The 24,569-nt window shown below is 43.4% G+C and overlaps 1 protein-coding gene and 1 long non-coding RNA gene across 10 annotated transcripts in view; one reads left to right on the top strand and one right to left on the bottom strand.

The window, feature by feature from the left end:
* Window positions 1-17,062, bottom strand: part of TBC1D1 (TBC1 domain family member 1) — a 224,924-nt gene extending 207,862 nt beyond the window's left edge. For 2 of the 8 annotated variants that reach the window (XM_070791277.1, XM_070791278.1), the window contains exons 1-2: window positions 16,865-17,054; window positions 6,077-6,579 (exon numbers count right to left, since the gene is read on the bottom strand). In XM_070791277.1, the coding sequence (XP_070647378.1) occupies window positions 6,077-6,493 (417 nt within the window). In that variant the 5' untranslated portion in view covers window positions 6,494-6,579; window positions 16,865-17,054. Of the gene's footprint in view, window positions 1-6,076; window positions 6,580-16,864 lie in introns of all 8 variants that reach the window. The other 6 variants (XM_070791283.1, XM_070791284.1, XM_070791279.1 and 3 more) reach the window with 6 other exon arrangements.
* LOC139183615 (uncharacterized) overlaps window positions 16,595-24,569 on the top strand; it is a 43,567-nt gene continuing 35,592 nt past the window's right edge. For both annotated transcript variants that reach the window (XR_011567146.1, XR_011567145.1), the window contains exon 1: window positions 16,595-16,793. This is a non-coding gene — a long non-coding RNA (uncharacterized lncRNA). The remainder of the gene's footprint in view (window positions 16,794-24,569) is intronic.

Raw genomic sequence — 24,569 nt, 5'->3', positions numbered from 1 at the left:
CAGATTTTTATTATAAACATAATTACCAATGCAAAGCAATCAGGGGAAAATGCAAAGCTATAAAAAGTGATATGCGTTGAAAATAGATGTCTAAAGAAATTATCTAGACACCGATCACAAGGCGGATGCTTCTGAAACCCTCAGACTCATCTCTCAAAGTAAAAAATATATTGCATAATCAATCCTGTGTCATGGACCCAAACCTTCCAACAAATACTTTGGAGTTCATGCAGTCCAGGACATTCTTTTTATAGATGAAAAAGAGTCCCTGCCAATCCCTGTACCAAGCAACCGGCTTCTGTCTAGTGTGACAGACAGTCAAGTGTTGATGGGTTGACTCAGACACACTGCTCCGTGCACCCATGCCCTGGGTCATAGCCACTGAGTGGGCCCCCAGATGAAATCTTACATAACAACCAGGATGGGATAAAAGATGCCACGTGGCAATTTTAACATCCATGAAAAAATCCTCCAAAACATATGCCACATAGTGTTCTCAGAACCATTCCCTGAGTAGCAAAGAAAGACTCTTGTCTGATATTTAAAATTATGAACACTCAATGCAAAAAGGCGCTAGATTGGAAGAGCTGCAAAATAATATTATGCTCTTCAGAATAATCACCCTCAGGAACAAAAACACTCCAGCTCAGTGTTATAATTTCGATCTTCACTCCAGCAAAGAAAGGAAGTAATGAGCCAGCAAATATAACAGCCAAGCAAGAGATGCCATCGAAGCCAGCCTCTATTGAAAATCCTGAAATAAATGATGCATATTTTAAGTCACTAACTTAAAATTCCAAGCAGATGGGGAATTATTAAGACAAATGAATGACGGGTAAAAGTGCAACCGGAACAAAGCTATGATCAAAACCAAAATTTTTTAAATTGTTAATTAAATCATAAAATTCAGCCAAAGCAACTTGGGCTTATATAAGGGACTTAAGTATTAAACCTGCTAATCACAGGAAAATAACTTTAGACCACCTTTTCAATTGATATGCAACATAATGAATCCAGAGAGGCTCGGTGGGGTAGCAGTCCATCAGTTACTGAGAAAGATGGTGTGCTTAGAGGGTCTCATGTGAGAATACATTGGTTCTGTACCAGAAATTTCAAAAGGAAACATTTATTGTTCTTAAATTAAATTCACCAATAGTTAAGCACTCTTCAAACGAGCAGTATGGGAGCCCACAGAGTTCAGCCTCGGATATAGCTCACTTTCAAGACATGCGGTTTCGTTGCCAAAAATCATAGAAAAGGAAACCCATTCTTTCAAAGGACACTGACATTCTCTCAATCATGCCTTCCTCAGCAGCACTTAGAAAAGTCTTTCTAGAAGTAGACTTCTTTCTAGACCTTCCCATGCAGTCACCCCAGCTCCTCTATCCCTTACCCCATGCTCCTTTGGCATACTTTGCTGTCCTCCTCGTCCCTAAGGTTTTAGTACTTCATAATTTTCCAGCAAAAGATAACATTTCCTCCTTAGAAAAGGGAGAAATGAAGCTAGCAAGATTCTAGTAAATCCACAATGCTCTTAGGGAGGGTGGGGGAGGGGAAGCTCTGCTCATTCATGACATCCGTCACAGTTACGAAACCCCCATGTTGTGCCCAGACTGGACAGACTGTTGTGCCCAGATGAGCCCTAACTAAAATGTTTGAAAATCCAGGACAGGTTACAAGTATAAGTCAGCTGAAGAAGAGTGGGTCCTTATAGCAAAACTACTCCCACACACCCCAATTTCTGCCTTACCCCGGGTCCCATGAACTGTCCATTCCCTCACCTAACACCAGCCTACACTTCTCCTCCATTTATTACTGGCTCAATAATCCTTGTCATTCCTCATTCAAAATCCATTCTTTCCATTCATTGACATAAAACAGCAACATACACAGTCAGAAGCCCCAGCCCAACACTTCCACTGCCTGCAACTCAGTGCTGGAAATTCTTTTAAAGGAAGCAGAGCTTTTTACTTTGTGGATTTTTTAAAGAAAATTTAAAAAAAAAAGAATTAAAATGTAAATACTCTTCCGAGTGATCTAAAGTAACACTCAAGTGAGTGGCCAAGCTGATGTTCTTTTTAGAAGAAACAAAGCTGAAGAACTGGAGAAGGAAAGAATATTGAGATAATTCTCTTAGACTTTATGCTTTTCCTAGGGCTGAGTCCAGGAGGAACTCTTGATTTCTTCGTCATGTGATGGGGTAAAGACCTACTCAGGGTCACCCATGTAGCTATTCGTCTTCCAGAGTGGATTTTAAAAATTTCCTGCCATGGATTCTACCTTTAAACTTTAACTCAGAACCTTATGCTACTGTGTCCACATGTGTTTGGAGGGGTGTTCTTGGATGTTATGAGAAAAATGTAATCCATGGTTCAATAAATTTAGAAACTTAATGGACAAATGTACAGTTAAAGAGTGGAATAGAAAACATATTGTTTCCCTAATACAACAGTTTTTAGAGTGTGGTCTGTATAATTCAGTGAACCAATATTTTCTGAATAATCACTGTATTATGTTACAGAATCATTCGTGCTTAAAATATTCATTAAAGCACCAGACAAATGGATTTTAATACAACAAAGTGCAAAAAGTGCTTTGATATGGTTCCGGATTGCACACTGCAACAAACCTTTAAGAAACTGCATCTGTCTAGTTTATGTACAGCATTAAAGAAAAATATCCATAATTTTCTAAAAAGGCTCAAAAATATTTCTCCATTTTCCTAGTTCATATCCATGTGAAGCCAAATTTTCTTAATAGGCTCAACCAAAACAACATATCACAAACAGAATGAGTGGAGAAGTAGCTGAGAATTAATAGTTGACCACTAATCCAGATATGAAAGAGATTTGCAAAAAACCAAGCAAACAAAATTAAACAATGCCAGTTTTATCACTAAAATTTTGGGGAAAATACAATTGTTTTTACAAAAAAATATTATTCAGGCTAACACATAGAGAATTTACTATCACTTTTTAAATTAATACCTTTATAAAATCTCTGTTTTAATTTCTAATATAGTCTAAGTATTAATAGATACAACCCACATTAATGCTCTTTGGGATACTGAATAATTTTTAAGAATGAAAAGCATCTTCAGATCAAAAAGTCTGAGATGCTGCCCTAATGTATTTTGATCATGGAGGCCCTTCTCTGTGGAACATCTTGGGTATATTCTATGAAGCATACAGTGGGAAACACAGTCTCATGCTATGCTTATAAAACTATTCCCTATCACGTCTCTTCTCAGACCTTCTTCAGTAAGTTAATCTATATGCTGTTCAAAGATTTCTTCTCATCTCACACGGTGGTTTTGTCCTTATGATTCTGGCAGTAAATGCATATATTCTCCTCTGGCAAACACAGGTGGATACTGATCTCACTTATTTAGAAGAGGGCTAATAGCATTATTTATCTGAGCAAACATTACAAATAGTCTGGAGAAATAATGACACAGGTTAACTTGCTCCCACAGCAGATAATGCTCTGCGATAAGATAGGGTGCCAGGATGACCCAAGAACACAGCATCGTGCCAGCTAGAATCGGTGCCAGTTTGCTTCACCATTCAGTTTTCAACAAGAGAATCACTGATTGAGATGCCTATGCTACAAATTACTCTTTTATGAAACAAGCGGGATGATAGCAATTTATTACTCTGAGTACTGGCAATTTGTGTTTGTAAAAATTGTAAGCAAGCCAAAGATAACTTAAGGATGGATTCATATTTCTACCGTGGCTTTTTAGAACATAGAGTGAGGTCAATTCTCTACTTTCAGCACGACTCGAAGCCCTAGTTCCAGAATTTAGTTATAAATCTCTTCTTCCTGTCAGGTAGCTGAATGACTGGCTGGAAGCCTGTTCTCAGATGGCTATAAAAGATTTTGGGAAAGAGTCAGAAGTATAAAGTACTGAACAGCTATTCCGTGCAGAGACTGCCCCCAAGGAAACAGTCCTTATATAGAGCTGGCGTGGAGAACAGGCTGTACAGTCCTCTAATTTTCATTCTGGAATTTGCCCAAATAAGAGCACCATTAAGGTCACTTATGCAGTTTTGTTTTGTTTTTGTTTTTTTTTTAGTGTCTGGTTTATAAAAATGTTGCTCAAGGTTGACCAGGATTGTATCCTGAGAGCTGAAGATGCTCATCTTGGTCTTTTTGTTTTTGCTTAAGATTTGAAATGGAATTAGTGTAAAATCTGCTTCGGATAAAACTTTCTTTAATTAAAATTTTTATTGGCATTAATGCTTACTAGTTTCAGGTCCCATTCTAGTTCATGTAGTCCTCCCAGCAGCTCTCTGAGACAGAGACTATAATTACCCCATTTTACAGATAAAGAAACAGACTCAGTGTTGGCTAAGGCCACTGACTTTATAGATGGTAGACAGGACTGGAGTCTAGGAAGTCAGTCCCTCTGAGCTCTGAACCAGGCTGCGCTCCCACCTGAGATTCATGAACAATAACATCAACTGCTTTTTAATAAGAAGATATCCAATTCTGTATGTAAAATAGTGGTTTTAAAATCCAGGTGAGCCATTATTTCAAAAAGCCTTCCTTATACTCCGGTGTGTTGAACTCCATTCTCTGAGTTCCTGACACACATCCTGGCCACAGACTGAGTTGTGTTTAACTGCCTGGCGAAAACCTTGAATTTTAAAATGAGGTTTGTGCACCCTGGAGGGTATGAAAAAAAAAAACAAAACAGTGTGGTGTAGGGACAAAACATTAGCATTTCTCTTTATAGTTACTGACATTTTTTTAATTGGAGGATAATTGCTTTACAATGTTGTGTTAGTTTCCACTGTACAACAACATGAATCAGCCGTGAATCCGCAGTAAGCATATATACAGCACCTCCCTCCTCACCTCCCTCCCACCCTGCCGGTTCCATCCCTCTAGGTCATCACGGAGTACCAAGCTGAGTTCCCAGTGCTGGACAGAAGCTTCCCACTAGCTATCTATTTTATACAAGGTAGTGTATGCATGTTAATGCTATGTTTACCCCAAGGATTGGCATTAGCATCCTCAGAGTCTGCCTCGGTGCGTGTGGAAACAGCCACATAGGCCCCCCACACAGGCACACAAGGCACTCAAGACGAGCGTGGGCACTCCTCACCAGCAGGGTTAACACCCTCCCCTGCTTGTCAGCTTCCTGAAGCTGTACCAAATCTCAGTTTACATAGGCACAATTGAGAAAGAGGCTGTCAGGATTATATTTTCAACCATACCTAAACTAACTCTCACAAAACAGCCAAGTGGCTTCAAAGGAGTCCTGCAGAGAACTGCAAACAAATGCTAACAACGATATAAGCACAAATAAACAAGAAAATAGTAGAGCTGGTGATATTTTTATCATTTCTTTTATAACATTTTTCTCAGCCATATCATGAGATATAACAACAACAAGCCAGTGAGGATAGACTTGAAGGTGGCCAAAAGAAACAAAACAAAACGAAAAACCACTGAAAGTATCAAAACTTAGATTCATAGCCACTACTCTTTATGAATGGTCTCTGCCTAAGTGATCATGATACTTTGGGAAACTGGCTAATAAGACTCTTAGACAGCTTACAAATAAATATATTTTTGTTAACAGCATCAAGAACATAAAACTCGCTGATCTAGAACTTTGCTACTCAAAGTGCAACCTGCAAAGGGGCAGTGCCCACATCATCTGTCAACTTGTTAGAAATGCAGTCTCAGGGTCCATCCCAGACCTACTGGATCATATTTTGCATTCCCCAGGTCATTCATGGGCACATTTCCGCTTGAGAAGCACTGCTCAGGACACACATCTTAAATGATCTGAATCCTAGTGGTTCAGCTCTTCTGTATACGTTTCGAAAGATTTCTCTGTTGAATTTTTGAACTCATAAACTTCTCATTTTAATAAAATATCTATTATCAAATGATCTTAAAGATTATAAAGAAACCATCCCCATAAACCAAAATCCAGTGAAATAATCTTGTATAATGGCAGCATTAGCTCCTTATTAATACAGTACACGTAAATGCTCTAACCCCATACAACAAAGACCTTCCAGCCACACCCATCTTTTTAATCCCCACCTCCACTTACTTTTGTTTGATCATCGGCTTTGAACACATAGCAGATACTCTGCTGATTGGCTGCATCATTTTTAATCAGACAAGCAAAATAACTTGGGTCGTGACTATTGTGAATCAGTTTGTGAACTCGTTGAGGCTTACACTCGAAGATACTGGAACAGATCAATGGATCCCATTGTTGACTTTTTCCTGGCTCAGGCTCACATCTCAATCCAGAGGGCGAAACACAAAGGCGGACTGGCTTGGTGCCAGGCTCCTTTTTGGAAGACTGCCCGCTGAGCCTTCGCACCTCTGCCACCACCCACGGCAGCATGGGCATGGTAGTCAGAGAATGCACAGGCAAGGAGCCCACCAGCTGGAGGCCGAAGTCCACGGAGACCTCGTTAGGGAATGGGTGTTTCCTTGCTGTGAAGGTTATTGGTTCCATGTTGGGAAAGGTCTGGAAACTCAGCAAAACGTTGCCACTGTTTTTCTATTTTAGACCAAGCAATCTATTTCACATGCTTCTGAATCCTGTGGGAGAAAAACAGAGGCATTAGAATTTAATGAAGTCATGGCAATAGCTACTTTCAAAGAGATTATTTCAGCACTTGAGAGTCTGAAACCCAAATAGATGAAGAAATGGATATTAGCTCAAATAAGCTGCTCTGCCTAGAAAGAGCTTTCTTTAAATTGTATTACATATAAAACCTAAAAATACTGTAACTGTCACACTCACTACGGGTTACAAAGCTCCCAGTGGGAGACTCCTGTTAAACACAAGCCTCATAGAGCCAACAGAGGCCAGCTCCATAGAAAGTAATATAGTGCTGCTTGGACGGCTTTAAACCCTACTGTATTATTTAACGTACATTACAAGACATTTTTTTAAGATGACTGAATTCAGTACTGGTGGCTCCCCCAAAATAAGTAATCTTGCAAGAAAAAAGTCAGCTATCTATCATGACAGTCTATTGAACTGGACTAGTTTTCAACAACTGACCTTATCACTTATGATACCCCTGGATTTTTAAAGGCTCTCCCCAGTGTAGCCCATAGGTTCTGAATCACGAATTCAAATTCCATTAACACATACTTGGTGACTATTACATTCTAAACACCATCACAAATATTTTGTTTCATTCATGTACTATACACACCCCGTGTCTCTTCTCATCAATAGAGGGTGTTTTTTGTACGTGATTCAAACTCACTCAAGGGGTAATTTTCCCTTCTCTATGGGTGACTTTCAACAACCACATTTGATGTATTGTAGCTTACTCCTTGGAAGAAAAGTTATGACCAAACTAGATAGTATACTGAAAAGCAGAGACATTACTTTGCAAAAAAAAGGTCCGTCTAGTCAAGGCTATGGTTTTTCCTGTGGTCATGTATGGATGCGAGAGTTGGACTGTGAAGAAGGCTGAGCGCCGAAGAATTGATGCTTTTGAACTGTGGTGTTGGAGAAGACTCTTGAGAGTCCCTTGGACTGCAAGGAGATCCAACCAGTCCATTCTAAAAGAGATCAGCCCTGGGTGTTCTTTGGAAGGAATGATGCTAAAGCTGAAACTCCAGTACTTTGGCCACCTCATGCGAAGAGTTGACCCATTGGAAAAGACTCTGATGCTGGGAGGGATTGGGGGCAGGAGGAAAAGGGGACGACAGAGGATGAGATGGCTGGATGGCATCACTGACTCGCTGGACGTGAGTCTGAGTGAACTCTGGGAGATGGTGATGGACAGGGAGGCCTTGTGTGCTGTGATTCATGGGGTTGCAAAGAGTCGGACCCAACTGAGTGACTGAACTGAACTGAACTGAACTGAGTGGCCTTATAAGAGACTTAGAGAGCTCTCTTTCCACTTCTACCACTCGAGGACACAGGGAAAAGTGAGCAGTCTATGAACTAGGAAGCCAGCCATCACAAGATTCTGAATCTGCCAGCACCTTGATCTTGGGCTTCCCATCCTCCAGAACTGTAAGAAATCAGTTTCCATTGTTTATAGACTACCCAGTCTGTGATATTCGGTGACAGCAGCTTGAATGAACTAAGATAGTCATTCAAATCCGTTCTTTACTCTATTACTACTTCTTAACTGACTTTACATCTAAATAAATCTTACTTTTTTCTCAACTGGAGAAAAGGTGCCCCCACACTCAATCCAGCCTTCTTGTATTTCTTAGAGTAACTCAACCAACACATACAATTGATCATATCACTCTTCTGCTAAATCCTTAATCACAGCCCCCATAAAATCTACTCTTTGACATGGCATATAGGATCTCTTCAGAATCTGGACCTTTCCATATCTCCAACCATGTATACTCCTCTACAATGCAGCTTTGGGAGCTTTCCAGGTGGTGCAGTGGTAAAGAATCCAGCTGCCAATGCAAGAGACGCAAGAGATGCAGGTTCAATCCCTGGGTTGGGAAGATCCCCTGGAGTAGAAACTGGCAACTAGTTCCAGTATTCTTGCCTGGAAAGTTCCATGGACAGAGGAGCCTGGTGGGCTAAAGTCCATGGGGTTACAAAGAGTCAAACATAACTGAGAGACTGAGCACGCACGCATATGCACATGCAGCTTTTGGCTCTGAAGATAAGTAACTGGACACGGTTCCCCACATGAGATGGGATTTCTCGTGCCTGTGTGCCACAGCGCATACTGTTCTCTCTGTCAGGAACATAATACCTGTCACGAACTGTAAAGAGCCTGAGAGTTTACCCTGCTTGCAAACTTACAAGTCAGGCTGCCACAAGTTAGCCTCCTGATAGAGGACATGCGACTCCCAGGTCAGACTAAGGATAATTTATTACTCAGAGCAATAGCAGTAGCCACAGAGGCAGCATTGTGGCTGGCTCCCTGACCTTCAGTTCCCACAGGCCAGGTGACATCTGTATCCACAGTGGGTTACAGGAGAGGCACCTGAGATTTGGAAGCCTGACTATTTTATAATAAGGAGTAAGCATGTCTGTCCTTGAATTCTAGAGTGTCTTCCAGAGAGGGACACTATTTCTATCTTCTTTGGCTGTTTGCTATTGAAAAAAATCGAAAAGGTGGTCCAGAACAAAGCAGTCGGTCCCTCTGCTCATAAAATAGCATCATGGACAACCCAAGGAGACTCTCCCAATGAAATGAAAAAATAGGATCATTGACAACCCAAGGAGACTCTTCCAATGACCCCACTCTTGTCCTCTAACCTAATCCCAACTCATAGACAAGTCCTAGTTCAAGCAACTGTCACCTCTCTCACCCATGGTGATCCGGGGCAGCCTCCGTGACCTGCTGCACTTGTACCTAAACGTCTGAATAGGTGTCCCTAAACAAGTCTATAAGCGTCTTCAGCTCATAAGGTTTGGGGTTTCTGAAATCGGTATTCAAATTCTAAACCATTTCCAAACTACAACTGAAGCCTGTTCTTTTTACTCTTATGTTTACTATGTGACATATATGCATATATCCAAAGAATGAATTTTTATAATTAATTTGAACATGGCTAAAAGCTAATTTTTTAATTTTAGATGTCTCAAAGTTTAGAAATAAGCCCATATTTTATTTAGAGTGCTAATATATTTCATAAAAGTGTATTCCCTATCTCTTTTCTTTTAAAGTAAAGCTTCTCTTGATGATGAAAACAGACTTAAAGCTCATATAACCCCATTAATAAAGGTCTCTCCTTTTTTTCTTTCTCTCACCTACAGGTGAAAGTGGCATTAAATGTCTAGCTCAGCTTCCACTCCTGTAACTGAATCTGCTTCAAGTTCTAACCGTTGACAGCTGCTAATCCCAAGACATGTTTAAAGAAGTGACTAGAATTATTACAAAGGATAGACCCAAGATCTATCAATGAGAGTAGATGAGGCAGCTATTAATATGGTGGCAACCAGTGTAGCAGAATTACTTTCAGTTTTCTTGTAAGGGAATACAAGAATGCTTCTGCTGCTGCTGCTGTTAAGTCGCTTCAGTCGTGTCCGACTCTGTGCGACCCCATAGACGGCAGCCCACCAGGCTCCGCCATTCCTGGGATTCTCCAGGCAAGAACACTGGAGTGGGTTGCCATTCCCTTCTCCAATGCTTGAAAGTGAAAAGTGAAAGTGAAGTCTCTCAGTCGTGTCTGACTCTTAGTGACCCCATGGACTGCAACCCACCAGGCTCCTCCGTCCATGGGATTTTCCAGGCAAGAGTACTGGAGTGGGGTGCCATTGCCTTCTCTGGAATACAAGCATAAAGCAAAACAATTACACAATTTAGTTGTTTCGATTATTTGGTAAATAGTCATCAAATTGGTCCTGCAATTTCACTGTCAAAACTATTTGGATGCCTCAGATTTTCACTTTTCAACCAGGAAGGGCACATCTTAGTTTCTCTGTAAAAAACAGATTGGACCTTAACACCTTAACACTGTCAATAAACTATCAAATCGTAAGTTCTACTTCAGATAGAGTCCTAATTATTTATAAGTAATTCAGATTCTGCTGACATAAGATTCATGGTAACTTAGATTCGGTGAATAACTAATGTTCAATGAAAAGTTACATAAAACAGAAGAACCATTCAAACAATCCTAACAAACCATCAGATTATTTTTAAGCCATCTCAGTCCACATCATATGCATGTAACCTGTGACCATCCTTGCGGCCTCAGGGAGAACCATCTGTTCCAGGAAGTCTCCTGTGCTTCATGTCTCAGAAATACTCTGGTCTATTATTCTGGTGAGCATCTAATAGTCATGTTCTCGACAGCAGAGTCATCTGTGCAGAAGTCCTACCCCTCCTAGAGATCTTCTGTGTTCTACAACAACTCCTGCCCACCACAACCATTAACCATGGTGGGACCCAAAACACAAAGACACTCTTTTATCAGAATAGTCCCAATAACCTTGTTTTTGAGTCCTGCCATGATAAATACCCCTGGAAGCATGTATATAAAATCACAAAATTTTAAAGCTAGAAAGGTCCTTTAAAGCCACTCAAATTTCTTTCTTACATGCAGGAAATGAGGAAACTGAAGAAGCTAAATGGTTTGTCCAAGTTTGGTGACAGAATTAGGACAATACAAGTCCCTGACTCCCTTCCAAGCGTGGCAAAGAACCTGTTTTCTTACAAAACACTTTCAAGTGTGAAGTTGAGAAAACAAATTACTTTTCTAAATCTCAAGTTTACTCTTACAAAAGGATGGAACAAGACCATCCCCAAGTTTTCTTCTGTCTCTAAAATCTGGTGAATCTCATTTTCATAATGTAAAATACCAAATGTCCCTGAGACTGTGTGGGGATAGAAAGCTGCTCCGATCTTCCCTTAAGGAATATAAATGTGGGAGAGGTGCATGAAGACAGCCTGGGGTTTATTGATCAAGAAGCGAGAAAGGGGATGGTGGGAGTTAGCTGGCTGCCATTGGGAGTGCCCTCTCATCCCAGCACCCATCCACTCCCTCCCTCCCAGTTAACCACAGGGAGTGGGATGGGGACTTTCCTGTAACCAGCCATACACTGCAGCCCCTACCTTCTCAGACGCTGGTGGGAGGGGAGGAGAGTGAGATAGATGGATAAAGGGAGGGCTATTGGAAGCTTCTAGCTCCAGGCCAGGTTAGGAACCAGTCGATACTGATTAGCTGACAGGGACCTGCCAGAGAGACAGGAAACCCCCAAGGACACTCATTTCCCCTTGAGAATCAACGACCTTTTTTTTTTCCTGTTCTTTACTCTAGATGGAGTAGCTTGCAGCTGAGCAGGATTATTCTGCCACTTGAATACTCTAATCGCATGCAGTGAGATCACTGGCTTGGCTTGGCTATTTGTCCATTTCCTGCACAGAATCCCATCCAATCTGAGAAGTGTGATGCTCACTCAGGAATTGCTCATAGGTCCCCAAAATCTTTGAAGCAGTCAGCTATTTCACCAGCATGGCTATTTCACTGACTGGCTCCTGGAGCTAGTGGTTCTAACCTTTACTTCATCGAGGACGCTCCAGTACCTGGCTTTGCCTCTCTAACTTGACACAAAAAGTAATGCTGTTTTGAATGACTTCCTTCCTATATAAATCAGAGATAATTCAAGCCTAGTCCTTTAGAATGTCACTGTCACTTCCTGTATTCTCTTCCACGGTATTGCCCAGGATAAAAGGGTGGGGTGGGATCATCCTAGTTGGCCTCTAGGGGTTATGTCTAACCTTCCCTCCTGCATGGCTGCTGTAAGTTATTCTCCTCAAAGTACCAGAGTTAACTGTTAACACATAATTACACTTACCTGTGAGTCTGTTAACAGGTTTTGCACTCACAATAGCCCTGATCAATAAAGACCATTATTACCATATCTGAATAAGAACTATTATGGACTATAATTATCATTATCAGCTCCAGTTTAATGATGAGAGACGTTAAGGAAGTTGCTGGCACAGAGAAGTGAGGTCACTTGCCCAAGGTCATACTAGCAGCGAGTGGCAGAAGCAGGATTCAGACCCAGGTCTTTCCACTCCAGAGTCAGTATTACCTATTAACTAGTATTGGATATTGGAGAAGGCAATGGCACCCCACTCCAGTACTCTTGCCTGGAAAATCCCATGGATGGAGGAGCCTGGAAGGCTGCAGTCCATGGGGTTGCTAAGAGTCAGGCACGACAAAGCAACTTCATTTTCACTTTTCACTTTCATGCATTGGAGAAAGAAATGGCAACCCACTCCAGTGTTCTTGCCTGGAGAATCCCAGGGATGGGGGAGCCTGGTGGGCTGCCGTCTACGGGGTCGCACAGAGTTGGACACGACTGAAGCGACTTAGCAGCAGTATTGCATATTACACATATGCTCTTCTGTGTTCTTACAGCTCTCACAAGAGTCTTTTCATCATCCCCATTTTATACAAGTGTCCTCTAGCTAGTAAATAAGGAAGGCAGGATTTGAATCCAGACCTCCCATGTGCCCAAATTTCTGTTCTTTGCAATCTGACAGTATCTCCAGATGCAAGTAACACTAAACTATCATTCTAGTAGACAAGCAGGGTTATTTTTCTACCTAAATTTGACAATAGTAATCTATATCTGAGGACTTCCCAGGTGGCTCAGTGGTAAAGAGTCTGCCTGTCAACGCAGGAGCCACAGGAGACTCGGGTTCAGTCTCTGGGTTGGGAAGAGCCCCTGGAGAAGGAAACAGCAATCCACTCCAGTATTCTTGTCGGAAGAACCCCATGGACAGAGAAACCTGGAGGGCTACAGTCCATGCGATTGCAAAGAGTTGGACAGGACTGAATGACTGAGCATGCATGCATGCAACCTAAATCTAGTGTGAAGATGATATGCTCAAACTGTAAAAGTCAATATAATTATAGCAATAAGCAATATACATTGTGTGCTCACTACCAAGCATTGTTCTAAGCACTTTACACGTATAAATTCACTAAGTTTGACAACTAACCCATAAGGTCCCCTCTCTGGAAGTTTAGATTCACTGATTATGTTTGTGTGTGTGTGTATATATATATATATATATATATATATATATAATGTGTTGTTAAATGGGTACATCTTCTTTTTAAGAGCAAAAAATAGCTGCTTCTTGTCTCAAAGGAAACAGGAACACTCAAAATTAAATGCATCTTTGCTGGTACTAAAACATATTTCCTACATTCTGCACAGCTTCACTGAAACCTAAGTGTCAAGAACATTTCACATGGCCCCAGTATGACCAATCATTTTCTAAACATCTGAAACCTGAACAGGGACACACTGATCTTAAATCTAAGAATCCATCGAATGGAAATCTTGGCCTGAAAATGTCAAAAACCCTGAGAATGGAAAACTTCATATATTTTGTGAAGAATCTGGTTTAAAAATATTTTTATTCAAATGTGGAAAGCAAGCAATGAAAATAAAAGTCAGCAAAGGTGTTCATAATCTGTACTGAAAGCCTAAATCCTTTGCCATCACCAAAGGGATACAAACCTAACATTCCTTGGTTTCTGAGTGGACTCACAGCCATTTTAATGAACAGATTCTACTTCTCCAAGTTTTAATGACCACGGAAAAAAGAGGGCCTGGAAGATAAATCAAGTGTGGGGATGAATGAGGCTATTAAATTTGAGAAGAGCAGGAGAACAGACAAGAAAAAGGTCAAAGGAAACTATGCCAGGGCACCCACCCATGAGCACACCTACGTAAGCCCCCAAGGGGGATGATACACGTGCTAGATCACCTGGAGAATCTGAAGAGTGGAGACTGGGGACCCTCAGACAAATGCTGTGAAGACAATAAAAGAGCCTGAAGAGTTGTCATTTGGTGAGATAAAATTTAAAGCCTATTCAAAGGTGGAATCTGCAAGCAGCATCCCCACTCTGGGTGCCATCATGAATGAAGATGCTGGGGAACAGGTACATGTCATACTGCCTGCCACTGGTACATCCTAGAAGCTCCCACAAGATCTGGGACTGAAAGGAGCCACCCACCAACACCTGGCTGTGCACAGGGGTACATCTGGTTGCTACTGTAGCCCTTCTGGTGAAGGTCACCTTCTAGGGTGTCTTCAGGTGACACTTAATGTGTCCCGGGAAGTAGGACACAGAGACTGTCAACGGCTGGATGATAAGGGAAGTGGGGAAAGCTGAATAATTTCTTCAGAGTTGCCCTTTTCTTCCTCAAACATCTGGTACCGTCCCAACATCATATAGGACAAAAGGTCAATACTGACATGGCTGCACCAAACCAGAAATATGACCATAGACAGAGGAGAAATCTCCAGAGCTCTCAGTAGGAAAGATAAAGGCAGACTAAGCAGAGAGTTCCATTTTCAAAACTTTATTTTGATGCTAATATGCTAATAATTTATAACTACACCAGTGAATTTTTTCCCCTGTTTTACTGGTCTGCCAGTGGCTGGACAAGTCCACAGAAAGGCATTTATTTTAATGATTGTTTGATGATTTCAGGCACTGCTTTGAGCCACACTTAGTCCCTTTTATATTTCTTTGCACTCAGTTGATACTGTGGTCTCAGGATACTGCACTGTCTTCACTTCAGGAAATCTCCCCTAAACATTTCACACAGTGCCCTTTAATTCACAGCTGCACTCACTATCCACTAGCTCAGGTTTTATCAACAGGATACGGTAGAGAAATTTGGAGAGCAAGCACTTTTTATGGCCTTATTTCCCTATACCTTGTTAGAAAAAAAAAAAAGAAGCAGGCAGATTCAAGACTGCCACAGCTTTCCACTTGAAACAACTATAAAATATCTGTTTACAAAAGCAGTCAATCCTATTTTATGCAAACTTTTTCATCCAATGTCCTTATTTCTTAAGACAGTCTTCAAGGTTCCCAGGAAAGAGCTGTTCAGTTCAGTTCAGTTGCTCAGTTATGTCCAGCTCTTTGTGACCCCATGAACTGCAGCATGCCAGGCTTCTAAAACTGTCCATCATCAACTCCCAGAGTTTGCGCAGAGCTAAGCAGGAGACATACCTCCTCCCAAGCAAGAGAAGCCACATCAACTCTACAAAATCGTGTGGAACCCAGCTGCTTCCGGGATCCCTAACCAAGATGGTAATAGAACATCATGTGTTCAGAAACATAAAGAGTTGTCATGCAAGGTGGATTCCCAGCCCCTTAAAACAACTCTCCTGTTCACTCCTGAGGTCAACCCCTCCCACCCACAGCAGGTTCCCAAAGCACAAGGAAATCCAGAGGTGGCCATGCTTCTACTTCTACCAATCTCATCTCCAGTCTTTGGAGGAGAAGGAACTGCAGTTGTCCCAAAGAAGGGATTTTTTTTTTTTTTTAAATCAAGGACTCTGCAGTTCAGTTTAAGCACAGAGTAAAAGGTTTAGACATTTGGACTTCTAGAGATAGCTGAGTTTCCTAGATGTGACCTATTTAAGCCAGGTCACTTTTATTAACTTTGCTGTAAAGCAGAAACTAACACAACATTGTAAAGCAAGTATACGCCAATAAAAAATAATTTTAATAGGTAATTTTAAAATGCTCTTTCAAAGTCTAATTATACAGTATCAGTAAGTAAAATCACCCAATTATCTAAAAGGAAGAATGAATGACCTACGAAGTGAATGAATACCCATTAATTCATGCAGGGCACTCAGAATCAAACTGTTTGATGGGAGGAACAATCATCACTTTCGATTTCTTTTCCTTTTAAAGTAACTTTCAGAGAATAATCTATTTTAAATGAAATAGCCACAAGTAAAGCCGCCTCTAGGTGGACTCCAAAAAAAAATGACATCTCTTTTAAGCACACACACACCTTAAACCCACAACAACAACTCGTGGCGAAGTTAGAGGGGTCTCATAATCACAGACAGATCAGGAAGCTGCTAGAAACAAGTAAGCAGGGTTTCAAAATGACTGGTACAGGATGTGCCCATAGAAAGAAATGTTGCGCGCGCCGGTGGAGCTGCCAAGTTGCTACTGCGAAGTACCCTGAACTTTTAAAGGGTGGCCTGGGGTTACTCTGACCGCCCTCCCCCAGTTTGGTCGCCTTACAAACACACTAGCCCTAGAAATATTTGGCGGGAGGGGCGAGGACGGAGATGCGAAGACCGCGAGCAGGAGTGGAGGGAGGGGCAAAGGGAGGGTGCCTGCGGGAGCTCCCGGGTCGCTCTGAACTTGAAGGTTTCGCTTTCGTCCAACTAGGGGACAAAGAGGTGGCAATCAACTTCCTCTCCCGAGACACCCCCTGCGCGACAAGGACAGCAGGAACGCCCCTGGAGTGCCCGAGCCCAGCTTTTCCGCCGGCCCGGGAGCGCAGGGGCCTGCAGGAGGTAGGGGACGGCCGGGATGCCCCGGGAGGAGGCGGCGGGGTGTCGTGGGCGAGGCCCCAGGAAGCGCCTACCTGTGCCGCGGCGCGCTCAGAGCCCGGAACCCGGCCGGGGCGCGCAGGTGTTCGGGGGTAGCCCGGGGACGGCCTGGGCAGGCGGGGCGCGCATCGTGGCTGCAGGCTGCTCTCTTCCAGCCGCGGGGACTGGCAGGACTCCCGCCTCTTCTCCAGTCGGCGGGTCCAGCGGCGGCGGAGGCAGCAACAGGCACCGAGGAGCAGGAACGCCGGCGGCCGCAGCGGCGGCGGAGGAGGAGGTGTCTGCGCGCGGCTCGCGTTTCCTCCTCCCCGGCAGGGCGAGCGCGGGGGAGGCGAGGGGAGGGCTGAACCCGGGATCTCCCAACTCGGTCCCCAGGGACCTAAGAGGGGGACGCGATGCCCCCTCCCTCCCCACAGCGCCGTGTGACTCTGCTCGAGCGGCATGGCCGAGACGGGCGAGTCACTCGCCGGCAACAGCTGCTGCAGTGCGGTCCACCGCCGTCTCCCTCCCCTCCCTGTCTCTCCCTTCCCGGGCGGTCCATCCTCAACCTGCTCCCGGGCAGCCAGCCTCAGCCCCGAGAGGTGTCGGGGCGCCGCCGCACCAGCCCCAGAGCAGGGTCTTGGCCAGACGAATACCCTGGGCTCCGGGGACGCGAAACCCCGCGCCTGATTAAAGCCCTCGAGGAGGGATGTGCGGTCCAACCCTGAGCTTAGCAGCCTATTTATAGCAGGTGGCACTGCCAGCCGCGCTCCGGGCCTGCGGGGCTCTCAGCAGGTGGCACTGCCAGCCCGCTCTTCACTGCCCTGCGGTAGCCTCGCCTCCTCTCTCCGAAATGGACAGGGTGAAAACTGCACAGAACACAGGAAGGTGGCCAAGCCTCCTGGAGGCTCTTCCAGACATTACCCCTTCTTCCCGTCCTAGTCAGGGAGTGAATTGAGGCACGGGCATCCTCTGGGGCTGAATCAAGGAATCGGGGAACAGCTTAAGTGTCTTTTCCTATTAAACACCCGTAAACCCATTTCCGAACAACTGCGGAATGACGCAGGGGCTAGACTGCCTTTTCCCCTTCCTGATGGTCCAGAGGCGCGCGCGCGCACTCACACACACCCCCTATCTCTCTCTCCCTCCCTCCCCCCCCCCCGCCCCCACACACACCTCCGTGTGCCTACCCTCTCTCTCACACACCCTTTATCTGTCTCGCTCTCTCTCACACACACACCCCCCTCCGTGAGCCCACCCTCGAGTCAGATTTGGGGAAGTTAGTTCTCAGCTGCCTTGTAGAGTGTAAGGAGAGACACCAGGGAGATGTAAGACGTCTGAGAAAGCAGGCTCCTAGGGTTAGGAGATGGCAGGGTTCAGGAAACAGGCAAACCTCCTAAATCCCTGTCTTACCAGGTAAATTTCACGCCCCACGGCTGGGACAGCGATCTGAGGGAAGTGGGGAACTGAGCAGAGAGAGAAGGGTAGGAACAAGAGGAGGATGGTCGTGGGGCAGATGAGAGGGGGCTGGGCGGCAACGGAAGGGGGAGACATCTTTCAGGATTTTTTGCTTAGTGTAACTGCAAGCTGACTTTAGGGAAGTGGCTGAATTTGAACTGCAGGGTTGGATGTGAACCCACATTCCAGCTCCACCACTCAGTTTGGCTTAGGCAAGCTGCTGGACCTCTGGTCTCCATTCTTTTTACCTGTTAAATGGGACCAATATACACTTTATAAGAGCACTGTGAGGATATAATGGGAAAGTGTATGTAAAGTGCTTAGCACAGTGGCACATGCGTGGACCTCAAGTAGTGGCAGCAGCTATTGTTACCCTGGCTCAGGATGCAAATACAGGTTCAAGGTTCTCCCCTCCCTCCTCGCCGCCTTCTCCCTCCAGGAACAGTGAGTTGCTAGGAGCTGAGGAGGCATTTGGAGGAGTCTTTTTGATCAGGACTGCCTTATGGTCCCTGATCCCATTCCTCTGGATCCTCACATACAAGGGAGTTATATTTGGGTAAGATACAAATTTTTATCCGCAGCTTGATTTAAAACTCATCATACTGGTAACTCTTATTCATTGAGGAGGCTAGTCTATCGGGGGCATTATGGAAGCCACTTTATATGTATTGTCTCTAATCCTTGCAAAAACTCCTCAGGGCAGAGATGATTAAATCCAGAGGTTAATGCCTCTTGGGGTCACAGAGCTAGTAAGTTCTGGGATCTAGAGCTAAAGCCCCATGTAACACACTTTCCCTCTGGCCACTGTGTAGCTCTCTTATAGCACTCAGCTTGCTCTTTATTATAATGCAAATTGTTTATGTACTTAGCCTCAAATCTTTTTTTTTAAAGATAAGGAATATATACAGATGTATACAATGATTAGAATGTTTATTGGGTTATGAAAATTGTTCTTCATTAAATTATAAGACCAGATATACCAGCAGAGTCTGGCGGGCTACAGTCCATGGGGTTGCAAAGAGTTGGACTTGGAAAAAAAAAAAAAAGAGTTGGACTTGACTGAGCACTCATACATACACACACACTCACCAGTTAAACCATACTGTTACGTCTTGGATCACACCATAATTATTTCCTATCTTCATCTCCAACTTACTCATACAGTTCTCATCCCCTCTCTGCAGCAGCCTGCTGAGTACACTTACTTCCAGAGTGCTAGATGTCAAGACAGGCACACTCATCCAATTTCATTGACATCCCCAAACTGTCTTTCATACATAACCAGTCAGCTGATGGTTGAAACTATTACCTAACTACCTTAGTCAGGTCAAGACTAGACACTTGCACACAGAGCATCCTGGCCAGAACTCCTTCTATCCTGCCCTTCACTCCCTTTGCTTTTCCTCATTAACTCCCTCTACCCCCACTCCACCCACACCCGAAGTCCCAGAGTGCAGCCAAGCTTCAGTACATGTAGACAGCCAGATGGAGTGCTAATCAGGCCACAAGGGTAGGAAGTGGGAGGGGTGGGGGACAGAGGCAGGCCTAGGCGCCTTGTCTCTCATATTATTCTTTTCCTCCTTGCTACTTAGGTCTAGCAAGTTGTAGCTCAGAGATTAACAACTTAGTGGCAAATAATCATTTCCCTGACCCTATAACCTGAGTTAGGGAAGGATCATAACCTTGTGAGAAGCAGTACTTTCTGTATTACTTTTCCAGCTCCTGGGGTCAGTTACTGCCCTGGGGGTAATCATGAGAGATTTTATAGTATCTTTAGCTTCCTGGAGAAAGAACTCCCTTTATGATATGTGGTAAAGATTTTCAAATTTTTTTTTGCTATAAAGCACTATCTCAGAAAGTAGAGGAGAGCCTGTCATCCACCTCATTGGCACTCATTTCTAGCAGCAGCTATGGAAGAAATAAAAAAGGGGACTTTGAGACTAACGGTGTTCTTGGGATGGCAGGATAAAGACTGTTGAACAGGGAGGGTGCATCCACATGCATAGCAGAAGGGTAGGAGGGACCACTCAGTTCTCATCTGCAATGCCATCACTCTAGGAGGGAAGCGGCTCCCTCCCCATGTCACATAGACAGGAGACTCCCAGCAGGACTGGTACACCGTCAGGGGAGAGGCCGGGCCACGGGGCATCGGTGATGACAAAAGAGAGCTCTGTGGGGCCCAGGCTGGTAGTTCTTTGAGTCACCAATAACAAAACTAAGTAGGGAATGGACCAAACACTGTTGTGACTCTGCTTCGAACCCCTGATTCTCCACCTGAAATCCTACTATGGATCATCTTGGAGGGACTTCCTCTATAGATTCTTTCCTAATTTAGTCCTTTGCACAGTAATTAGTTGTTCATTGCCCATGACCAGAAACATGAATATCAGCTTTCAGATGGCTTCAGAGCTCTAAAAAACTGTGACCCACTGGCACCATTATCTCAAGTGGGAGGCCCAGAGGCCAAAAGAAAACAAAGGCCCCTTTACTTTTAAAAAGTTAAGGGAACTATGGGACTTGCCTGACAGTCCAGTGGTTAAGATTCCATGCTTCCAATGCAGGGAACATGGATTTGATCCCTGATCCAAGGAACCAAGATCCCACACTCTGTATGTGAAAGTCACTCAGTTGTGTCCAACTCTTTGCGACCCAATGGACTATACAGTCCATGGAGTTTTCCAGGCCAGAAAACTGGAGTGGTTAGCCTTTTCCAGGGGATCTTCCCGACCCAGGAATTGAAACGGGGACTCCTGCATTGTAGGCGGATTCTTTACCAGCTGAGCTATCAGGGAAGCCACACATGCTATATAGTGTGGCCAAAAAAAATGTTTTTAATGATTAAAAAAAAAAAAGTTAAAGTAACCATGTATAAATCTAGAATGAAAAGCCTTGTATTAATGTAGAAAAGAGAACTTTAATACTCATTATTACATCTATTAGTGACTTGTTTAAATGTTTATATTAGTTGGAAATTCAAACTCATTATTGCTATGATATATTTTCACCTAACTTCCAAATATACATAATAAGGTAAGAGTTTTTAACTAGTGAGTCTGTTTCCAAAATTGGTATAAAGGCAAGAAGTTAAAATTGTATTGGACAGAACCTGGGATAGTAAGGTGGCCCACTGGGGACACTTGCTCCCACTGATCAGTGGTGGCTCCCCAGAACCCTTGGTGGAAAAGGTTTCTGAGGCGTCTGAGCTCACTGGGAACAGCTCCTCCATGGTGAAGCAGGATCTGCCTGGAGCTGGGAGGAGGTGGCATCAGCACCAATGCTGGGTAACTTGCCAATCCTGCCAACCTGATGCATGACTGTTAGCATCTAAACAGGATGTAAGTCATGCGCAAGTATCTTTACTAACTGTAAGAAACAGTCTTCACAAACACAGAAATGGATTGAAGTCAAGATCAAAGAGTACCTTACATTGGCTTGCCTATAAGGGCCTTTAAATTGCTTTCTCAAAGGCATGAGAATCAATAAAACATAGTGGAGTAAAAAAGTAAATGAAATGAACAGATAACCAAAGTAGATTTTGAAATTTCACCTATTTATAAACAAAAATGTTACTATTCTTGAGAACTCGTGCTTGCAGTGGACGAGACAGCATAAACCCATGTGCTACGTGCTAGAGCCCCAGCGTGGCTGCCGGGAGAGCCTCGTCTCCTTTTATAGACAAAGCAGCTAGAACTCTGGGCACTGGTTCCACTTCCCTTTTCAGCTCCTGCTCCTACTTGTTAAATCATTGCTCTTCACAAGCAGCTGCCCCACCCCACAAATCTCTCTGATTATATCCAGTGTTTCCTGGGGCTTCCCTCTTCCCACCTGCCCTGGGCCATCAAGCACAAAGCTGAGCAAGTGTTCAATAGCATGTCACCTTTCGTTGTATCTACATTTGTCTAAGTCTCTGAGAATCTCTTTGTAAATTGTCAGTGTTATGGATCTCAGGGATGTTACCCAGACTGGTGAGATAACTGAACTTCCAGCACCGTGAGACCCCCCTCCCCACTTCATTTGATCCCAAATACCATTCTGACCTTGCTTGATGTGTACTTGATGTGTAATCTTGATGTGTAATCTCACCTAGAGAAGGCAGCAGTCAGCTAACTGGTCTCCCTGCTGCTGCCCTTGCCACCCTACAGTGTATTCTCAGTATAGCAGCCAAGTGAATCTGATAAAATATTAGTTGAGCCATGTTACTGCTCTACTTAGAATCCTCCCACGGCTTCCCAGAACTCCCAGAGTAAAAGCCAAAGTCCTTATAATGGTTTAGGGAGCCTTATGGAATCCTCTGCTCTCTCCGACCCTACACCACTACCTCTGATTTTATGGTCTGCTACCAGTCTTGGTTCACTCTGCTCAAGCCATATTGGCCTTGCTGCTGCTCGAACCTGTCAGGGACAGTCCTGCCACCAAGCCTCTGCACTCACTATTCCCTCTGCTGGTCATGCTTTTCCCTTAAATGTTCACATTGCCCCCCTACTTACTGCACCTTCTTTCACCTTTGCTTAAATACTACCTACTTGGGACTTCCTTCATGGTCCAGTAGTTAAGAATCTACCTGCCAATGCAGGGGATGTGGGTTCGGTCCCTAGTTGGGCAACTAAGATCCCACGAGCCCAGAGGCAACTGTTCACCGAAACAACATAAAAAGATCCCATGTGCTGCAACGAAGACCCGATGCAGCCAAATAAAGTAGATAAATAGTTGTTTAAGTTTTCTTAAAAACTAAATACCACCTTCTCCATGAGGCCTTCTCTGACCAACCTTTTGAAAATAGAAACACACACACTTCTTATCCTATTTTATATTTCTTCAGAGCATTTATCACCCTCTAATATACTGTGTTAGTCACTTGTATTTCTTATTTGTCATCTGTTTCCACCTGGCTCCCCCACTATGTGGGCAGAAAATTTTTCCTGTTTTGTTCATAGCTGTATCTCCAGTGCATAGAACAGAGCTCAGCAACATAATGGGAATTCAATAAATATGTGCAGAATGGATGAAAATAGCTTGTAACACATGACATTTGTGAGCTCTTGCATAGCTATGTAATACTTCCTTAGGTTAGAAACTTTTTAAGTTTCCCTCTGTTTATCCCTTGTGCCCTCATCAAGTTTGTCAGCTGTCCTAAGAGGTATGTCCTTCCTCCCCCAAAGTGAGCTGATGGTTAAAGCATATGACTCCTTGTTTAATCATCAACACAGGATCGGATTTCCAGATATATGGCATGAGGATCGCAACGACTTGGAACAACTGAGAATTCATCCACATTCGGTGTTCATCAAAAATTTAGTTAAGAAGATCATTTTGGAAAACTTTCTGAAAGATACACAGTCCACAGGCCCTCTAAAATCTGTATCCCCTAAAATCAGTTCCTATCTCAGATCAACCCAAATGAAGAGTAGTTACCTGGACTATATCCAGAAAAATTTCTTTTATCCAATTGTATTTTGGCATGACCCCATTTGGCCATATTAGAGGGATACATTTGATACAAATGCCTTTTTCAGTCTGAGAGATTGGTTTTTTAAAAAATAAGTATTTATTTTTACTTATTTGGCTGCATCAGGTCTTAGTTGCGGTATATGGGGTTTAGTTCCCCACCCAGGATTCAAACCTGAGCCCCCTGCATTGGAAATATGGAATCTTAACCGCTGGATTATTAGGCAAGTCCCTGAGATATTATTCAGTGCCTCACTGTGATGTCCTTTCAGGCAGAATCCAGGAAGTATTTTCTCTCAAGACTCTGCCGGGAATAACTGTTCTTTCTTTGAGTGACTAGTTTTATCTTCATCCCTGGCCTGACTAATGGGCTCTAGGGGTTCATTGTTTGGCAGGTATCCAGGTTATTTTGTATCAAGTCACAAGTACCCATTCTAAGCCCTTGCCAGCTTGTGCCAATTTTCATCCATTCACGACAAAATAGGAATAACAGTGTATAGTTTCGTAAGACTCAAGTGGGCTGTCCTGAGGTCACATTCTTCCCACTTTGTAGGTATTAACAAAAGAAAGTCTTTCTTTAATGAAATGATGGTGAGCATCAATGGTAGGAGCTTTTGTTTGCTTGTTTTAGTTTTGTTTTTTGATGTCTTTACCTGGTAAAAGAAAATGATAGCATGCTTTGTCAGTTCCCAGTCTGTGGGAGAATTTTCCTGGTTCAGAAAATTCAAAGTCTTAGAAGCGCTGGTTTTCTACCTGACTCCTAATTTCATTCAGCTTCACTTACTTTCTCGTCCTTTAGTCCCATTTTCTTATTTGCTTAGTGTTAAATTTTCTCTTGCCTTACATCATTTAAGCCCCCTC

Source organism: Bos indicus, chromosome 6 (genome assembly GCF_029378745.1).
Source record: "Bos indicus isolate NIAB-ARS_2022 breed Sahiwal x Tharparkar chromosome 6, NIAB-ARS_B.indTharparkar_mat_pri_1.0, whole genome shotgun sequence".
Taxonomy (NCBI): domain Eukaryota; kingdom Metazoa; phylum Chordata; class Mammalia; order Artiodactyla; family Bovidae; genus Bos; species Bos indicus.
Note: the sequence above shows the minus strand (reverse complement) of the source record. Positions and strands in the feature narration are given on the sequence as shown.